At 37.4% G+C, this 21,400-nt stretch overlaps 1 protein-coding gene across 5 annotated transcripts in view; it reads left to right on the forward strand.

The window, feature by feature from the left end:
* The window catches only part of MKLN1 (muskelin 1), a 384,978-nt gene that overhangs the window by 228,277 nt on the left and 135,301 nt on the right, over positions 1 to 21,400 (forward strand). For all 5 annotated transcript variants that reach the window (XM_004008073.5, XM_042249238.1, XM_004008072.5 and 2 more), the window contains 3 exons: positions 141 to 210; positions 17,913 to 18,055; positions 19,711 to 19,799. In XM_004008073.5, coding sequence (XP_004008122.1) covers positions 141 to 210; positions 17,913 to 18,055; positions 19,711 to 19,799 — 302 coding nt within the window. The remainder of the gene's footprint in view (positions 1 to 140; positions 211 to 17,912; positions 18,056 to 19,710; positions 19,800 to 21,400) is intronic.

Here is a 21,400-nt window from a genome sequence, read left to right on the forward strand (position 1 = left end):
TTTTTTTTCCTTATTCAAGTTCCCAGTATTATATAACTTAGTGATAATTTTAGCATCTGGTAGATTATTCCTCTTTTTACATATTTTTGTTCACTTATTCTTTTTAATTAAATGTATAATTTTCTTTTTTTAAATTTCAGGAACATTTTAGTTGATAAACCAAATGACCAGTCTTCAAGGTGGTCTTCGGAGAGCAACTACCCTCCTCAGGTAAGATTATGTTTAATTCCTGATTCCATTTAGAAGTCATATTTTAAATAGGCAAGTACTGAATGGTTAACAGTTATCTGGGTTACATCAGTAGTTTATTCAGTCTTTGAAACTGTTAGGTAAATTTTTATTTCCCCTTTTTTTGTTGGTTTACATTTTGGAAGAATTTTTATTTCATAGGCAAATGTAATGTGGGGTTTGATGAAGCATAGACTTTATTTCTCTCTACTGGAACATTTAAAATCTAATTTTAGAGGGGGGCTTACTAATGATACAAAACTAAGTCTCTTGTTACATTTTGAGGAAAATGTTAACTAAAAAGAACAGGTTATGGTGCTGGTTACTATTCTGAATAGTAACTGATCAGAGTACAGATCTGAACAGTTTGTGGCTTCTACTGCACTTAAACTCAAGTCATTCTGTAAATATTTAATGTGATGTTAGTAAATTGAACTTTTACTCAGTGATTCAGTAACTGCCTTTTAGAAAAAATAAACTTAACGTAGTTTGTTATTTTACTAAAGAAGTGTACTTAGATGGTATTAGGACCGTGAACTAAATTGTTTCCTTGACAAATAGTGTCTGAAGTCATCTGAAGTAAAAAATAATCATTTTTCATTTATACACTTTCAGCATTTACACTTATTATGTCCATATCCTGGAGGAAATTAATGCTCTGATAGGTAAAGAAGTTGGATAAATAAAACTTAATTTTTAATTTTACTATAATTCTTGGAAACCTAGTCTCTGTACTTATTTTTCCTTTTAATTGTTTTTTTACTGTGTACAAACCTTTTTGGATCACCTCATGTTTTAAGTGTTTCATTGCAAAATATGCTATATTCAAAGGGAAAAAATATACATACTTATATATAAAATTTAAAGAATAATAAAACAAATACTTATGTACTCTTCAGCCATCTTTAGAAATGGAAAACCACTGCAACCTTTGAAGCTTCCTGTGAGCCCCATCTTGTATCTGTCCTCTAATCCCACTTCCATAATTATTATTTCATATTTGTCAACCATGGGCTTCCCTGGTGGCTCGGATGGTAAAGCGTCTGCCTGCAATGCAGGAGACCCGGGTTTGATCCCTGGGTCAGGAAGATCCCCTGGAGAAGGAAGTGGCAATCCACTCCAGCACTTCTGCCTGGAAAATTTCCATGGACTGAGGAGCCTGGTGAGCTACAGTCCATGGGGTCACAAAGAGTTGGACACGATTGAGTGACTTCACTATTTGTTAACCATATTCTCACAATATTATATATGTATATGTTTATAAATTCCTGTGATTTAAATTTTGTCTGACTTTCAGTTCAGTTCAGCTGCTCAGTCGTGTCCAACTCTTTGTGACCCCATGAACCGCAGCATGCCAGGCCTCTCTATCTATCACCAACTCCTGGAGTCCACCCAAACCCATGTCCATCGAGTCAGTGATGCCATCCAACTATCTCATCCTCTGTCGTCCCCTTCTCCTCCTGCCTTCAATCTTTCCCAGCATCAGGGTCTTTTCAAATGAGTCAGCTCTTCGCATCAGGTGGCCAAAGTATTAGAGTTTCAGCTTCAACATCAGTCCTTCCAGTGAACATTCAGGACTGATCTCCCTTAGGATGGACTGGTTGGATCTCCTTGCAGTCCAAAGGACTCTCAAGAGTCTTCTCCAACACCACAGTTCAAAAGCATCAATTCTTCGGCACTCAGCTTTCTTTATAGTCCAACTCTCATATTCATACATGACCATAGGAAAAACCATAGCCTTGACTAGACAGACCTTTGTTGGCAAAGTAATATCTCTGCTTTTGAATATGCTATCTAGGCTGGTCATAACTTTTCTTCCAAGGAGTAAGCGTCTTTTAATTTCATGGCTGCAGTCACCATCTGCAGTGATTTTGGAGCCCCCCAAAATAAAGTCAGCCACTGTTTCCACTGTTTCCCCATCTAATTCCCATGAAGTGATGGGACCAGATGCCATGATCTTAGTTTTCTGAATGTTGAGCTTTAAGCCAACCTTTTCACTCTCCTCTTTCACTTTCATCAAGAGGCTCTTTAGTTCTTCTTCACTTTTCTGCCATAAGGGTGGTGTCATCTGCATATCTGAGGTTATTGATATTTCTCCCAGCAATCTTGATTCCAGCTTGTGTTTCTTCCAGCCCAGCGTTTCTCATGATGTACTCTGCATAGAAGTTAAAGAAGCAGGGTGACAATATACAGCCTTGACGTACTCCTTTTCCTATTTGGAACCAGTCTGTTGTTCCATGTCCAGTTCTATTGCTTCCTGACCTGCATACAGGTTTCTCAAGAGGCAGGTCAGGTGGTCTGGTTTTGACTTTATGTAAATATAATAGAAATTGAATCCATTTATACATTTTCTGTGGCTTTTTGTTTGTTAAACATTATGATATTAATGTTGCCGAGTATAATTGTAGTTTGTTAGTTTTGACTGACCTTCCCCAGTGGTGCTAACTTGTAAAGAACCAGCCTGCCAATGCAGGAGACATAAGAGACATGGGTTCAATCTCTGGGTTGGGAAGATCCTCTGGAGGAGGGCATGGCAACCCACTCCAATATTCTTGCCTGGAGAAGCCCATGGACAGGGGGACTGGGTGGGCTATAGTCCATAGGTTGCAAGGAGTCAGACACAATTGAAGTGACTTAACACATACAGTTTTAACTTTTTGGTAGTTTAGTATATCAGTATGCAAAAATATATTTATCCATTTTTCAATTTGATAGGCTTTTGAGTTTTTATAGTTTTTGCTGTTAGGAACAGAGTGCTATGAACATTCTTGTATGTTTTTTCCTGGTACACACATACAAGAGTTTCTTTAGGGTATATACCTTGGCATACAGTTGCTGGATCAGAGAGGATATGTGTACTTGAGTTCTATCTGGTAATGCAAAAATTTTTAGAAAATGTCTCTATGGTTTGTACTCTGATTGGCAGTGTATGAAAGCTGCTGTGTCTTGTACTCTCCCCATCACTTCTATGACTGATTTTTAGATTTTTCCAGACTGGTGGATTGTTCATTGTAACTCAGAGTTAGGTTTCTGTGAGCCTCTTGTTACTCTTGGTTACTGGATTTTTATCAACCAGTCCATACAATAATGTTGCTTTATATGCATTTCTGTTTAAAGTCATCTTACTTTGTGTATATGGTTTATTCATTTCATTGAACTCACAGCCAATAGCACTGTAACTCTTGCCCGAATAAAGCTTATCTGACAAAGATATTTTCTCTATAAGGCCCATTGCTGCCTTCTTGTATTTAAAAACACCAGCACTTCAGCACTACACTTTGGGGGCCCTTCTAGCAGTGAAACACCAACAGCAAACACAAAAATATTTTAAAATGTGGCACTAAATAGACCATGAGAAAGACATTTGTATGAGAGCAAGTATGTAGGGTCCCTTGTTTGACCTTAAGCTCAGAGAGTGTGCGTGAATGCCAGGTCAGTCAGTAAGTTGTAGCCAGCTCTTTGCAACCCCATGGACTAGCCCACCCGGCTCGTCTGTCCATGGGATTGCATATGGCCACTTCAATTTTTTGCTGTTCTGTGCATGTCCAGGAATGACTTGAGAATATTGATTTGATGTTACAAATAAATTTCAATGAGTAGATGAATTTGCAAGTACCAGATCCGTGAAAAGATAGGAACAGCTGTACTGTAACCAACAATTCATTTATCATATTTTAAACAGGTCTGAGATTAGAAAGAAAGGAAAAGAGGACTCTGAAAAATCAAGAACAATGTGATGAGATTTTTAGGTTCTAATAGCCTTTTCTTAAGAATCCACTTTGCATTTAATGTTTTCCTGTTTGGTTCATTGTTTCTTCAGGTTTCAGCAGCTGGAAGCAGCTTTGTGCATGGGGACCATAGCTATGAAAGATAAGCACATCAACAGCAAGTTGATAACTGGCAAAGTGTCATAAAAGGGAAGATAGAATAAGTAACAAATAGAAAACCAACAGTATGACATTTAGTGGGTCTTTAGTGCAAGAATACTCTGTATTTCGTTAACCTCTAGGATATTGTTTATAGTAAACTTTCTACGGTGATGAATATATTCTTATAATCTGCACTGTATTGTATGGCAGTTGCTAACAGCAGATAGCTGTTGAGTATTTGAAATGAGTCTAGTACAACTAAGGAATGCAGTTTTAAATTTTACTTAATTTTAATTAGTTTAGAATACTTAGCCCCAGGTGGCTAGTGGCTATGTATTAGACTTCATAGATCTAAGGCATTGCTGTTATTAGGATATACGGTTTGATATATAGTGCTTGACTTTGTCAGTAAGATCTTGTAATTATGTTTAGTATGTGCAGCTTAAGTGGATACAGAAGTTAATGTGTAGTTATTTAGAAAAGGATGGGAAACAAACTCAAAGCCTCTCAACTACTCCTTTTTTAACCATAAAGAGGAAGGACTATGTGTAAACATGGATGCTAGGAGGTATGGCATGTTTTGAGAATGGCATCCCAGAGTGAATGAACTCTAAACAATTTTCTAAAGCTTGTGTTGGACTATGAATGGGGTAGATAAAAATAGAAATATTTTTCTTGTATGTTAAGAATTTTTTTCAGGTGGCTACTCAATTGTCAGGACATGAATACTTATTGTTTAGATATAACTACTTAGTAAGTAGAACTGTTAATATTTCTTTTGAGTCTATATTTTCTTGGAGTCTATATTAGTCATTCAGTTGCTGTGTAACAAATTACCACAGAAGTTAGCAGTCAAAAACAAACATTATTTCACCCTGTTAGGGTCAGATTTTGGCTCAGGAGAAAAAGAGTACTTATCTACAAGGTAATGGCTGAATACATTTTTCATGGAGTATTGTCAGTCATTTAAATACAGTGAACTGAAAAAAAAAATATAAAAAAAAAATAAATACAGTGAACTGGCTTCATACCAGTTAACTTGGAGGAATTTCCTCCATAAAATGAGAAAAACATGATGCAGAGAAACATCTGTAATAGGATCCTACTATTGTTACCTGAATAACAACTCTCCATCCTTCAACAGTGTGTATGTATGTATATGTGTGTATTTTTATTTGATACAGTGAGACCAGGTAAAGATATGAAAGGATATATATCTGGTTGTTGACATTGGTTATTTAAGAGAGGAGGAGATGAGAGAGGAAAGAGAGATAAAAGAACCTTTTGAAAGAGTTATTCCCATGAAAAACAACATATATGATATTCAAATTATGTAAAGTGTATGTCTGTGTAAGTGTGTACAACAGGGTTCAACTGAATCATCAAAATGGTGGTGGTTGTATCAGAATAATGGAATTTAGGAATTTTAATTTCTTTTAAATTTTGTTCTTACGCTTTTGTTCTGATTCTCATTTCAACTTATAATTTATATAATTAGAAAAAAGAGTGAAAGCCATTTCCATTGTGGAAGGGAGCAAATACTTGCTGACCTAGTGAGGAAAGCATTGCTGTCAATTTTGGATCATCTGTCCATACTGGTAGAGAGTAAATGTAGCATGAACGAAAACCCCATCCCTACTTTAAGATAGTAGTTTCCTCCTTCTCCCACATCAGATATGTTTTATAGAAGTTACTAATACTGCCATGGAAAACACGTCTTTCAGGGTGACTGGGAAGTACCCTAGGGTTGATTAAAATGTCCAGGTGGTTATATATGTCTTGATAATTGTTTTAAGAAAGATTAAATCATAATTTTTCTGCTACAACTATAATTTCTTTATGAGGTAGTTTAAATAAAAGTACTATATTAGGTAATAGTCTTTGCTTTCTGGGCCTGGAGAGAGAAGAGTTGAAAGTTTAACAAATTGTGGGCATTCTGCTATTGAAGGTCAAGAAACTTCAGTGATTATTTAATACAGTTGGGGTATGTGTATATTATAGCTTTTGCAATACACTCCTGTTATTCTTTCTGTTAGGTGAACCATAACAATATTATGGGAATAAGATTTTGTAAAGTGAGGAATAAACAGAAAATATATGTATTTCGATGTAATTTCTATCTGTGGAACCAGGGTGCCAGCAAATTTATGAAGTTTCTCTATGGTATTTTGCCCTGGTTTGTGAAAAGAACATTGTATGTGTTCAATAATACAGTTTTGTTTAATATAATTTACATATAGTGAAATGCATGAACCTAAAGTGCATGGCATTCATTTTGAAAAATGCACACATTAATTTATATGCTTATCAAGAAGTCAAGCATTTTCATTATGTCAGAAAGATTCTTTCTGTCCCTTAGCAGTGAATCCTTCAGTCTCCCACCCTTTACCTGGAGGCAAGAGGATTTCTTTTGCCACAGATTAGTTTTGCTTGTCCTGAAATTTAATAGAAATGGAGTCAGAGCATATATACGCACTCTTTCGTATATGGCTTTTATACTTCGGATTTTGAGGGGGGGTTGCTATCCACTTCTTACGTGCATCAGTATTTCATTTCTTTTCATTAACAGAATACCATTTTTTCCTATGGATATACCACAATTTGTTCATCTGTTTTCCTATTTATGGATATTTGTTACATTTAAGTTTTTGGTGATTGTGAAGAAAGCTTATATAAATATTCTTTTATAAGATTTTTTAGATGATACGTATTTTCAATTATTTAAGATAAATGTTTGGAGGTAAAGTTGCTACATCATAAGGTAGAGATACAGTTGATCCTTGAACAATGCAAGGAGGTGGCAACTCTTCTTCAGCTGAAAATTTGCATGTTAACTTCTAACTCCCCCAAAACATTATTCATAGCCTACTGTTGGTCCAAAACCTTATTGATAACATAGTCAATTAACAGGTATTTTGTGTGTTATATGTATTATTTATTAATACTGTATCTTATAATAAAGTAAGCTAGAGAAAAGAAAATGTTAAGAAAATCATAAGGAATAGAAAGTACTTTTACTCTACTATGTTTATTGATATCGTAAGTTTATGCTGTGTACAAGATGAATGGTCTGTCCATATCTACATCAGTATTTTATTACATGATACAAAACTCTGTAGATGTATTACCAACACTAGAGACCAAAAATGAAAAGATAAAATGTGGAAAAGAAATTTGTATATATTTACAAGTATAACCATTCATTGATAAATGAAGAAGCAGGAATATGATTGCTTTATGGTTCGGTTCAGTCCAGTCGCTCATCATGTCCGACTGTTTGTGACCCCATGAATCGCAGCATGCCAGGCCTCCCTGTCCATCGATCGGGACACCTATGGTGTGCACCCATAGGTGTCAGTTTTAGTGCCTCTGTCATGAAGGAGTCCATGCCGTAAAAGAAGTCACAAGCAGTCTTGAATAACTGGAACCCTTCTTTCTGTCAGGTCGTCTGTTGTCAGTTTGTTTTCTGGCACAGCTTCTTCTGGTGTTTCTTCCTCGTCGTCTGGCACTAGTTCGGAAGCACTTATCTCCATCAAGTTATCTACTTTTAATTCCTCTGGTTTGATGTCTGTTAGCTCTTGAATTTTTCTAAGGTCTGTATTTTGAAATCCTTCATCCCTCACCTTTTTTTTGATATCAACTCTCTCTTTCAAGATTTCCTTGATTGGCTCTGCTATAAATCCTGTGACATCATATGTGAAATCTGGACACAGTTTTCACCAGCAGGAATTTATTGTTTGGGGCTGAAAGGCTTTCACAGCTTTTTCTACAATAACCATGGCATCTTCAGTGGTGAAATTTTTCCAAATGTTCATGATGTTCTATCAGAGTTTTCTTCCATAGCATTGACAATCTTTCCCATGGAGTATGAGCCTTAAAGATCTTTATGACTCCTGATCTAGAGGCTGAATTAGAGACACTGTATTTGGGGGCAAGTAGACCACTTTGACGGAGAAGTCAATGGCAAACCCACTCCAGTATTCTTGCCTGGAAAATCCCATGGGCGGAGGAGCCTGGTAGGCTGCAGTCCATGGGGTTGCACAGAGTCGGACACGACTGAAGTGACTTAGCAGCAGCAGCAGCAGACCACTTTGACACCTTTGATGTTGTACTCACAGAGTTCTAGGTAGCCAGGGGTATTGTCCAGTATGAAAGGAGCTTTAAAAGGCAGTTTCTTACTGGCAGAACAATTCCTGTATCAAGGACAAAGCATCAGTGGAGCCAATCCAGCAAAAGAGTTTTCACCCAAGCCTTTTTATTGTACAGCCAAAAGACTGGCAGGTAGTGTTTATCTTTTCCCTTCAAGACTTGGGGTTAGCAGCATTATAGATAACGACAGTCCTGATCATAATCCTGACTGCATTTACGCAAAACAGTAGAGTTAGCCTACCCTTCCTGCTTGCAGGGCCACCAAAGACGGACAGGTCATAGTGAAGAGTTGTGACAAAATGCGGTCCACTGGAGGAGGAAATCACAACCCACTCCAGTATTCTACTGTGAGAACCCCATGAACAATATGAAAAGGCAAAAAATATGACACTAGAAGATAAGGCCTGCAGGTTGGAGGTGTTCCGTATGTTACTGGGGAAGAGTAGATGGCAATTACTAACAGCTCCAGAAAAAATGAAGGGGCTGGACCAAAGCGGCAATGACACTCAGTTGTGGATTAGCCCTCATATTCAACAAAAGAGTCCGAAATGCTGTACCTGGGTGCAATCTCAAAAGCGACAGAATGGTTTGTTTCCAAGACAAATCATTTAGCATCACAGTAATCCAAGTCTGTGCCCCAACCACTAATGCCAAAGAAGCTGAAGTTGACTGGATCTTTGAAGACCTATAAGACCTTCTAGAACACACACATGAAAAGATGTCCTTTTCATCATAGAGGATTGGAATGCAAAAGTAGGAAGTCAGGAGATAACCCAGAATAACAGGGAAGTTTGATCTTAGAGTACAAAGTGAAGCAGGGCAAAGGCTAACCAGCTTTTATCAAGAGAACATTCTGGTCATAGTAAACATGCTTTTCCAACAATCCTAGAAACCTTTCTACATGTGGACATCACCAGATGGTCAATACCGAAGTCAGATTGATTATTTTCTTTGTAGCCACAGGTGGAGAAGCTCTATACAGTCCATAAAAACAACATGATCTGACTGTGGCTCAGATCATGAGCTCCTTATTGCAAAATTCAGGCTTTAAATTCAAGAAAATAGGGACAACCACTAGACCATTCAGTTACAACCTAAAGCAAATTCCTTATGACTGTACGGTAGAGGTGACAGGGATTAGGTCTGGTAGACAGAGTGCCTGAAGAACTATAAATGAAGGTTCATAATATTGTATAAGAAGCAGTGACCAAAACTATCCCAAAGAAAAAGAAGTGGTTGTGTGACGAGACTTTACAAATAACTAAGGAAAGAAGTGTCTGAAACGACAGTCCCCTCCTGTGGACAGAGGGTAAGAGGGGATGACAGAAGGGGACTGTTGTGTTCAGTTCAGTTCAGTTCAATCACTAGGTCATGTCCAACTCTTTGCAACCCCATGGACTGCAGCACTCCAGGCCCTGTCCATCACCAACTCCTGGAGCTTACTAATACTCATGTCCATTGAGTCGATGATGCCATCCAACCATCTCATCCTCTGTCGTCCCCTTCTCCCTCCTTCAATCTTTCCCAGCATCAAGGTCTTTTCCAGTGAATCAGTTCTTTGCATTAGGTGGCCAAAGTATTGGAGTTTCAGCTTTATCATCAGTCCTTCCAATGAATATTCAGGGTTGATTTCCTTTAGGATTAACTGGTTGGATCTCCGTGCTGTCCAAGGGACTCTCAAGAGTCCTCTCCAACACCACAATTTTTCGGTGCTCAGCTTTCTTTATAGTCCAACTCTTACATCCATACATGTCTACTGGAAAAACCATAGCTTTGTCTAGACGGACCTTTGTTGGCAAAGTAATGTCTTTGCTTTTTAATATGTTGTCTGTGTTGGTCATAACTTTTCTCCCAAGGAGTAAGTGTCTTAATTTCATGGCTGCAGTCACCATCTGCAGTGATTTTTTGACCCCCCCCCCCCAAAAATAAAGTCTGTCATTTTTTCCACTGTTTCTCCGTTTGCCATGAAGTGATAGGACTTCATGAAGTGACTGTTGTTTTAGACACTGATTTATTACACTGAGATTTACACAGATATATAATCTTGGACTTTTCTAGTGTCATTTCCATGCTGCCTATTTCTTTGTCAATCCTTCCCATCAGAGTAAATGATATTTCAATTACCCTGTTATTCAGGTCAGAAACTAAATCACCACTATTGCTACTTTCTCCCCTCCTTATACTTTGGCCACCTGATTCGAAGAACTAACTCATTTTAAAAGACCCTGGTGCTGGGAAAGATTGAGGGCAGGAGGAGAAGGAGGTGTCAGAGAATGAGATGGTTGGCTGGATCACCGACTCAGTGGACATGAATTTGAGCAAACTCCGGGAGATGGTGAAGGACAGGGAAGCCTGGCATGCGGCAGTCTATATGGTGGCGTAGAGTAGGACAGGACTGAGCAACTGAGCAATCCATCCCTATATCCAGCTATTACTTAGTCCCTTTCATTCTTGCTCCAAAATATATGTCAAAACTGTCTAATCCTCTCTGTCTCCACACTTCCTGAGTTTAAATCTCCTTCATCTCTCCTTTTGTTGGAATTATTATAACTGTATCCAATTCATCGGCCATTTCCTCTGATCCATTTTCTACCAGATAGACTGTGTGTGATGTTAATCATATCTTGGCTTTCCATTGTGCTTAATAGATTCTATGGCATTTATGATGTATGGTATGGTAACTTCTCTTCAATCTCAACATATACCATTCTCGACCTTTCTTACTAGATTCCAATCATGCTGGCCTTTTAACAGAACTCATTTTTCATAAGCCTTTTTGCCTGACTGGCTCTGTGTAGTAGGTGATTAGTGCTCCCCACTACCCTCTGGGGGGAAAAAAAAGATATGTGCAACCTCAGAATGTAACCTTATTTCAAATAAAGGTTTTAGCAGATGTAATTAAGATAAGGGTCTCAAAGTGAGATCATCCTGGATTAGATTGAGCCCTAAATCAAATGACAAGTGTTTTTATTAGACACAGAAAAGGAGAAAACACAGAGGGACACAAAGAAGAAGGTCATGTGACGGATGGAGACAGAGGTTGGAATTACGCTGCCACAAGCAAAGAGCACCAGGAGCCACTAGATACTGGTAGAGGCAAAGGAGGATCTGCTCTTAGAGCCTTCGGAGGGAACACTGTCCTGCTAACATCTAGAGTTCAGACTGCTGGCCTTCAGAACTGTGAGAGAATAAATTTCTGTTGTTTTAAACCACCAGGCTTGTGGTAGTATGTTACGGCAGCCTGAGGACACCGTGCTGCCTCGTCCTTTAAGGCTCAGCTCCTGGGAGATACTTTTGATGATAGACCCATCTAAATAAAGCGAAAGTATTCTCCTTTTATATCATCTTATTTCTTATAAATTGTTAATATTCATGATTTAAAATGATTTTTTATATATACTTTATTTTTAATATTGAAAAATCACTATGGGCTGAAATTGTGAGCAGTTTTGAACAGTAAATTTTTTTATTGTTTGCTTAATTCTATGCCTAATTTAAGAATCATGTAATAGATAGTTCTTTGATCCTTTATGAACCTAAGTTGCTTTGATAAAGAGATTGTGAGTCATTATGTTTTGTTTTAAAATTAATTTATTAATACATAATTTAAAGGTTGGTAATAGAGATTGTAAAATAGTTTTTTTCAAATGTTCATTCTCTATGTATTTTTTTTTACAGTTTCTGTTACTAAATCTACAGCAGTTATTTCTTTAAATTAAAAGTAACAGAAATCTATTTAACTATGGGATAACACTGTTTAATAGTAACATATTCATCATTGAGGCCAAAGAGTTTGAAAAATGAAGTTACAAAATTTATACATAATGTGGTTAAACACTAAGATTTTTACCTGTAATGTATTTGTCAGATCATTGTGCTTTACTTCAGTTAGAGAATTTACATTTTGCTTACATAATTTTTAATAACAAAATCCTGTTTGGCATAAATAAAATTATGTATAGACAAATGCTTTCTATTGTATTTAGAGCTGTTGTATATGGGGTGATGGATAGTATACAATAGATTGTATTAATGTAAAGGTCTGTTTTTACTACCTGACTAACCAATTGTCAGGGAAAACTGACTTTTAAACTTGAGAATTTAAAGAATGACCAAAGAGAGAACGAAGGGGAAAAAGATGGGAGGAAGTGGAATTTCATGAGAAACCTAGAGATATGAATACTTTCTTACCTGGCTGTGTAGTCTTTTCTCCAATATACAGCTGTATTCTTATGAAACTCAATGAACCAAAAATCATGTTACCACATCTATTAATTTGATGTGGATGAGAAGGATAATGATTTAAGACTAGCAAGCTCAATTTTCCTATGGCAATTTCTATAATAAAGAAATCCTAATAGCTCCTTAGAATATAAACATTTTATAAACCTAAGCAGTTGTGATTGTATAGTGGTCAAATAAAGGTTCGACTGTGAGGTTAGTCAATCAGTAGGAATGCTTTTAGCATCAAATAACAGAAGGTCCTATAACAGTGGGTTAATAAACAAACGAGTTTTTTCCCTATCACTGTCCCTATCTCTGTCCCTGCCAGCACAAGAAAACTAGAGTTAGGCAGCTGCTGGTGAAAGTTGAGTGTCTCACAGATGCCTGTTAGTAGATCTTTTCTTACTTGTTGCAGGGGGGTGGGGGGTTCAGTTCAGATGGTAAAGAAGTAACATTTGTTTTGAAAAGCAAAACTTATCCCACTACTTCTACTTATATCTCATTGACCAGAATTTTGCCATGTATCTATTTTTGCCTGGAAGGTGGCTAGGAAGAATTGGATTGAGAATGGAAATTGGGTCAGCCAACCAGCAGTATCAGACAGTCAGATTGACTGATTAAAAAAAAATTTTTTTAATGGCATCCCTGGTGGCTCAGATGGTAAAGCGTCTGCCTGCAATGTGGGAGACCCAGGTTCGATCCCAGGGTTGGGAAGATCTCCTGGAGAAGGAAATAGCAACCAACTCCAGTACTCTTGCCTGGAAAATTCCATGGACGGAGGAGCTGGTAGGCTACAGTCCATGGGGTCACAAAGAGTCGGACACGACTGAGCGACTTCACTTTTTTTCACTACAGTTGCTTTACGGTGTTGTGTTAGTTTCCTGTGTATAGCACAGTGATTTGGTTTACATATTTATATGTAATTCTTTCTCAGGTTCTTTTCCCTTACAGGTTATTATAAAGTGTAGAGTTTAGTTCCCTGTGTTATGCAGTAGATCCTTGTTGTTTGTATATTTTGTATGTAGTAGTATGTGTCTGCAAATCCCAAACTCCTAATTTATCTCTCCCCATTATTTCTTCTTTGGTAACCATAAGTTTGTTTTCTGTGTGTGTGGATCTATTTCTGTTTTGTAAATAAGTTCATTTGAATCATTATTTAAAGATTCCCCATGTAAGGGATATCATATGATATTTGTCTTTCTCTGGCTTACTTATTATGATAATTTCCATGTTGATGGAAATGGCATTATTTCATTATTTATTATAGATGTGTAATATTTCATTATCCATTCTTTATCCATTCAACTGCCAGTGGACATTTAGGTTGCTTTCATGTCTTGGCTATTGTAAACTGTGCTGCTATGAACATTGAGGTACATGTGTTTTTTCAAATTATAGTTTTCTACAGATGTATGCCCAGGAAAGAAATTTCTAAATCATATGGTAATTCTATTTTTAGTTTTTGTAAGGAACCTTCATAGTGTTCTCCATAGTGGTTGTACCAGTTTACATTCCCACCAGCATTATAGGAGGGTTCCTTTTTCTCCACACCCTCCCCAATAGACAATAGACTTTCTGATGTTATCATTCTGACTAGGGTGAGTGATACCTCCTTACAGTTTTGATGTGCATTTCTCTAATAATTAGAAATGTTGAGCATCTTTTCATATGTTTGTTGGCCAGGTATGTCTTCTTTGGACAAATGTCTATTTAAATCTTCTGCCCATTTTTTGTTTGGGTTGTTTGGTTTTTTGATATTGAGCTATGTGAACTGTTTATATATTTTGAAAATTAATCCCTTTTTGGGTTGCATTGCTGTAAATATTTTCTCCTATTCTGTGGGTTGTCTTTTTGTTTTTGTTGGTAGTTTGCTTTGCTGTGCAGAGCTTTTAAATTTAATTAGGCCCCATTTGTTTATTTTTGTTTTTATTTCTAGTACTTCAGGAGACAGATCCAAAAAGATAATGCTGTGATTTATGTCAAAGAGTATTCTATGTTTTACTCTAGGACTTTTATAGTATCTGGACTAACATTTTGGTCCTTAATCCATTTTGAGTTTATTTTTTAATATGATGTTAGAGAATGTTCTGATTTTGTCCTTTTGCATGTAGCTAACTGTCCTGTTTTCCCAACACCACTTACTGAAAAGCTGTCTTCTTTCCATTGTATATTCTTGCCTCCTTTGCAGATAGACTGATTTTTAAACTCTGCTATTTTTTAACTGTGTAACAATGGCAAGTTACTTAGCCTTTCTAAGCCAAAACTTTTTTATCCATAAAATGAGGATGAAGAAGATGATTATTGTTCTTAAAATACTACTCCTGTTCCTCCTACTCCTATTAAAATGAGATAAGTGAAAGTGTTAGTCGCTCAGTTTTTCCAACCCTTTGTGACCCCATGGACTGTAGCCCGCCAGCTCCTCTGTCCATGAAATTCTCCAGGCAACGATACCGGAATGAGTAACCATTCCCTTCTCCAGGGCATCTTTCTGACCCAGGGATCAAACCCAGGTTGGTTCCCTTGTGGTTTAGCTGGTAAAGAATCCACCTACAATGTGGGAGACCTGGGTTCAATCCCTGGGTTGGGAAGATCCCCTGGAGAAGGGAAAGGCTACCCACTCCAGTATTCTGGCCTGGAGAATTCCATGAACTGTATATGTATAGTCCATGAGGTCGCAACAAGGCAGACACGACTGAGCAACTTTCACTTTCACTTCTGAATTGCAGGCAGATACTTTATGTCTGAGCCACCAAGCTTTACTGTCTTATCTCACCAAAATGAGATAAAATACATAAAAATCTGAGTAATCTGTAAGTCAAGGGAATTAATACTCATGAGATATTATTTCTGATTATATCATCATCTTTCGTGTTACCACCAACTTCATTCTTTTATTTTACTGAGGTAAAATTCACATAACATAAAATTAACCATTTTTAAGTGTTCAAATACACAGTGTTATACAACTGTCATTTCTACTTAGTTTTTTTCATTACTGTATAAAAAAACCTGGTACCAATTAAGCATTCTCTCCTTTTCCCATAACCCAGCTCCTGGTGACTAATGATGTTGAACATCTTTTCATGTACCTGTTGGCCATTTGTTTCTCTTCTTTGGACAAAGGGCTGTTGAGGTCCTTTGCCCATTTTAAAATTAGGTTGTCTTTCTTTTTGTCATTGAGTTGTACAAATTCCTTATATATTCTCGATACTAAGCCCTCATGAGATAAGTATCTGCAAGTATTTTCTCCCATTCTATAGATTGTCGTTTTTCTGTTTTGATAGTGCCTTTTGACACACAAAACTTTAATTTTGATAAAGACCAGTTTATTTTGTATTCTGTTGCTAATACTTTTGGAGTAATATCTCAGAATTCCATTGCCAAACCAGAGTCATAAAGATATACCCCTATTTTTGTCTAAGAGTTTTATAGTTTTATCTCTTACCTTTAGGCCTTATCAGTTCAGTTCAGTTGCTCAATCGTGTCCGACTCTTTGGGACCCCATGAATCGCAGCATGCCAGGCCTCCCTATCCATCACCAACTCCCGGAGTTCACTCAGACTCACGTCCATCGAGTCAGTGATGCCATCCAGCCATCTCATCCTGGGTCGTCCCTTCTCCTCCTGCCCCCAATCCCTCCCAGCATCAGAGTCTTTTCCAATGAGTCATGAGGTGGCCAAAGTACTGGAGTTTCAGCTTTAGCATAATTCCTTCCAAAGAAATCCCAGGGTTGATCTCCTTTAGAATGGACTGGTTGGATCTCCTTGCAGTCCAAGGGACTCTCAAGAGTCTTCTCCAAAACCACAGTTCAAAAGCATCAATTCTTTGGTGCTCAGCTTTCTTCACAGTCCAACTCTCCCATCCATACATGACTACTGGAAAAACCATAGCCTTGACTAGATGGACCTTAGTTGGCAAAGTAATGTCTCTGCTTTTGAATATGCTATCTAGGTTGGTCATAACTTTTCTTCCAAGGAATAAGTGTCTTTTAATTTCATGGCTGCAGTCACCATCTGCAGTGATTTTGGAGCCCCAAAAAATAAAGTCTGACACTGTTTCTACTGTTTCCCCGTCGATTTCCCATGAAGTGATGAGACCAGATGCCATGATCTTCGTTTTCTGAATGTTGAGCTTTAAGCCAACTTTTTCACTCTCCTCTTTCACTTTCATCAAGAGGCTTTTTAGTTCCTCTTCACTTTCTGCCATAAGGGTGGTGTCATCTGCATATCTGAGGTTATTGATATTTCTCCCGGCAATCTTGATTCCAGCTTGTGTTTCTTCCAGTCCAGCGTTTCTCATGATGTACTCTGCATATAAGTTAAAGAAGCAGGGTGACAATATACAGCCTTGACGTACTCCTTTTCCTATTTGGAACCAGTCTGTTGTTTCATGTCCAGTTCTAACTGTTGCTTCCTGACCTGCATACAGATTTCTCAAGAGGCAGGTTAGGTGGTCTGGTATTCCCATCTCTTTCAGAATTTTCCACAGTTGATTGTGATCCATACAGTCAAAGGCTTTGGCATAGTCAATAAAGCAGAAATAGATGTGTTTCTGGAACTCTGTTGCTTTTTCCATGATCCAGCAGATGTTGGCAATTTGATCTCTGGTTCCTCTGCCTTTTCTAAAACCAGCTTGAACATTAGGCCTTATATTTTATTGTAAAGGATTGATTTTGAATCATTTTGGTTACATTTGAGTTAATTTTTGTGTTTGATACAAAGTAAGACCATCCACTTCATTCTATTCTCCTTTATCGTGAGTATTACCCATTGTTGCAAAGCATGAAGCCACTGCAACATAACAACTGAGTTGTTGTCTAAATAGCTTTCCTCCCATGTATTTGACTATAGGTAATTTCCTTTTTAATGTTTATAATTGAAAACAGTCTGCATAATGTAAAATACGTTCCCTAAGTAACTGATCTCATTTATTCTCAAGAAAACTTGAGCTGCATTAGACATGTCTATGGTAGGTCTGAGTTTTTTAATTTATAAAATTGTCAGGGGTGACTGGTAAATCTTTTTTCTAGGTTAAAATTTTATCACTGATTTTGAATATTGAATTTATTAGTGAAATGTAGTCATTGAGAATATGTAGTTGTTACTTCTGTATTCTAATTTTGTGTTCTAATTTATTTGATTATTCATAGCCTATTTTATTAAATGCTATTCCTTGATTAGAAGTTATGTCACTAGTCCATTTTTCCTCTCTTTCATCTACATTATTCAAAATAATGTAGTTTCCTGGGTGAAAGTGGTGATGTTATGGTAGCCTGGGTGTTGCATGCTATCCTTTCACATTTAAAAAAAAAAAAAAATCTGTTGGTGTAGGATGGACAGGATGAACCTTATTCAGTCCATTGTCCAATATTTTAATTATTCAGATTGTCTAACCATTTGTTTTAAGTGGAGGAGGATATAATTTGGTTGTTCCTTTTTGTAGTACTTGATTCTGAAGCTTGAAAGGCCTGCTATAGTCCAGAATATCACATTTGGAAAATATGAGAAAACTCATGTCTGCAATTTGAAGAAGTTTAAAGTCTTTGGTGGAATGAATGAAGAAAACATGACAGAGCTGTTGTCCAGGTGGGTTATGATTATGGGGAGGAAGGAGCTGTCTTCTCAGTGTAGTCTTAGTTTAGTCTCTTTGTAGCTTAATCTTCATGCTTGATATTTCTTACAAGGGAGAAAGGAATACTTCTACTATTTTATTTCTAGTGCTTTATTTTAATATTGTGGCTTGAGTCAACTTTTTTCCACCGAGATACTAATTAATATTGTTACCAAAGCAGAAAGGATAAAATTGGAGTTATTTTTTTACTTCTTATTCTTCTCTTATTTTTAAAATGTTAATGACTTCAGATATACTTTTGAGCTGTAATTGAAATCTTTGCTGTAATCCTTGCTATAAAAATATATAATCTGTTGAAAACATTAAGATTGGTTTCCCTGAGAGTTTAGTATAAATTGGAGACTAAACAGAGTAAAATTATATGATTGCACCAAGTGCAGAGCATACGTCTTGAAAAAAAGAAAGAAAAAATGAAAGTGTCAGTCACTCAGTCATGTCTGACTCTTTGCAACCCCATGGACTATAGCCCACCAGGCTCCTCTCTGTCCATGGAATTCTTCAGGTAAGAATACCTGAAGTGAGTAGCTATTCCTTTCTCCAGGGATCTTTCCTACCCAGGGATCGAACCCAGGTCTCCCGCATATGCTTTACGAGCTGAGCCACCAGAAAGCCCCACCTCTTGGAAGGAACTCAGTAAATTTGAGTTTTGACAGCATAGACCACCAGGAATGAATGTTAATTTGCCCTCTAGATGATGAAAAATGGATTATAAAATGGAGCGGACAAATGAAATCATGCAGTTTTAGAATATATTTGTGACATAGTGTGTCCCATTAGCACAATATTTTATATAAGTATTATTACATCTAGAGTGCATTTCATTTAAGCCATGAAAGTATGTCAGTTGAATATAAGGCAGCCTGAAGGTAAGTGACTTTTCCATAAATACTTGAATCAGTCCTAAGTTGTTTAAGTACAGAAATTATATTAATTTCTTTTTATATAGGATAAACTGGATGCTATTAAACCAACAGGGTAAGATTGTCTTTGAAAATGTATTGAGCTATAAAAAGGAACATTGGCATCTCAGTCAGAATTTAATGACTTAATTCTTCGGCAGATTCAAATATCTCGCTCTGTTTAGGTTGTAAGATATGAGTATGAATTGTTTTTCAATTTTCTTACTGCTTGAATATTTTATATTGTATTCAGTACTTCCCTGGTGGCTCAGACGGTAAAGCGTCTGCCTACAATGCAGGAGACCTGGGTTCAATCCCTGGGTCAGGAGGATCTCCTGGAGAAGGAAATGGCAACCCATTCCAGCATTCTTGCCTAGAAAATCCTATCAACGAAGGAGCCTGATAGGCTAGAGTCCATGGGGTCCAAAGAGTCGGACACGACTGAGCAACTTCACTTTCTTTCTTTCTACACAAAGGACACTGGATCTTGTCACACATTTTCATGCACTGTAGTCACATTCTTTAATTAACACTGAACATTTTCATTATCCCTCCATAGCTTTGTCCTATAGTCTCATGTTCAACTACTTCATTATATTATCCCTTTTGTATTTGTCAAACCTTAAAATCTGGGTATGTTATTAATCTTTGTTTTAGTATGTTTACTAAATTATGAAATCAGATTTAATTACCTTATTTTTTTTCCACAGTGGCTTAAAGAATGATTATAACAAAGAAACATTTACCTTAAAGCATAAAATTGACGAACAGATGTTTCCGTGTCGATTCATTAAAATAGGTAAGGCTTTTAGCATTCTGGAATAGAAATAAATTCTTTATTCCATTAATCAGCAAACGACAGCCTGTGTGGGCCCAATCCTGTAGGTTCACTGTTTTGTTTTTGTTTTTGTTTTTAATAAAATTTTATGGCAACACCGCCATGCCCGTTTTTCACATAGTATCTCTCTGGTTTTGCACTACAATGGCAAAGTTGAGTAGTTGCAAAAGACAGTATAGACCACAAAGCCCAAAATGTTTACTGTTTGGCTGGCCCCCGGTTTATAAATCTGTACCTGAGTGACAGTTATTTCAAATCGAATCTTTTCTAAATACTTTATCATTTAATGAGATACAGTGATTTGAGAGCCTTGATTGTTTTATGGAAGGTTTATCAGTTCTAAAGTTGCATCATTCTAAAACCAAATACTGATGGATTCCTTAAGGCAGTATATTATGGTTATTTTCTAGTTTTGTCTTTTGTATTTCGTTTTTGTGTGTGTCGTAATGTTGGTCAAACAGATAAAACTAATTTCATAACCCACTAATTAGTTTCAAAGTAATTCTTGAAAAATGCTATCTAAGGCATTTATCTTTTTAGCAAGTGTTTTAACTTTAAAAGTATTTGTAATACCTCCTCAAAACTAGTGTTTTTAGGATTATTTTGTTTATAAGTTGTGTTAGAGGGTGTGAAAGTTGAGGACTTCACTGTTCATTTCCATCTTTATTTCATACCTTTGAAAATAGTATGTTAAAATTGTAATTATGGTGAATCATATCCCGTAAAGAATAGTAATAAAAGCCAGAATCCTGTGTTTTGATTTGGGAGAAAAATCCTCTTTTGAAACTAACAGCTCCATTATTATTTGCCAGTCTGTTGCAAGTTGGCCTGTTCATTTCATTGAGTCAAATAGTTTCATTGTGTGTGTGTCTGACTCTGTGATGCCATGGAGTATAGCACACCAGGCTCCTCTGTACATGGAATTAGACAAAAAAAAAAATCTGAAAAGACTATTTATAGAGGGAAAACTATCTTTAGAATCATTGGACTTTTTGGTTTTTTACTTTCTTTTATAAACAGGCATGTGTGCTAGTCGCTTTAGTCATGTTCAACACTGTGCAACCCCGTGGACTGCAGCCTGCCAGGCTCCTCTGTCCATGGGATTCTCTAGGCAAGAATACTGGGGTAGGGTGCCATGCCCTCCTCCAGGGGACCTTCCCAACCCAGGGATCAAACCCAAGTCTCTTATGTCTCCTGCATTAGCAGGCAGGTTCTTACCACTAGCACCACCTGGGAAGCCTGAAAGAAACAGGAAGCAGGGAAATGAGCAAACCCCAATCCTGCTTCTTGAACCCCTACCAGCTGAGGGAGAGAAGGAATTCTGGAGCAGAGCCCTGCCCCTGTAAGCTGCCTGAGCAAGGTGGCCTCTTGCCCTTTGGACGCTGCCCCCACCCTCACTGCGGGCACGGCTGTCCAGTCTCTCTCCTACCCTTCCTGCTGCCTAATGCAGGCTATCTACCTGAGCGAGGGTGGGGGAGAGTGGATGGTTAGAGGGGCCTCAGGCTGTCTTGGTGCCGGGGTCCGCCTCCGTGTGGGCCCAGAGCTCCTTGTGCTACTTCCAG

The sequence above is a fragment of the Ovis aries genome, chromosome 4 (genome assembly GCF_016772045.2).
Source record: "Ovis aries strain OAR_USU_Benz2616 breed Rambouillet chromosome 4, ARS-UI_Ramb_v3.0, whole genome shotgun sequence".
NCBI classification, from domain to species: domain Eukaryota; kingdom Metazoa; phylum Chordata; class Mammalia; order Artiodactyla; family Bovidae; genus Ovis; species Ovis aries.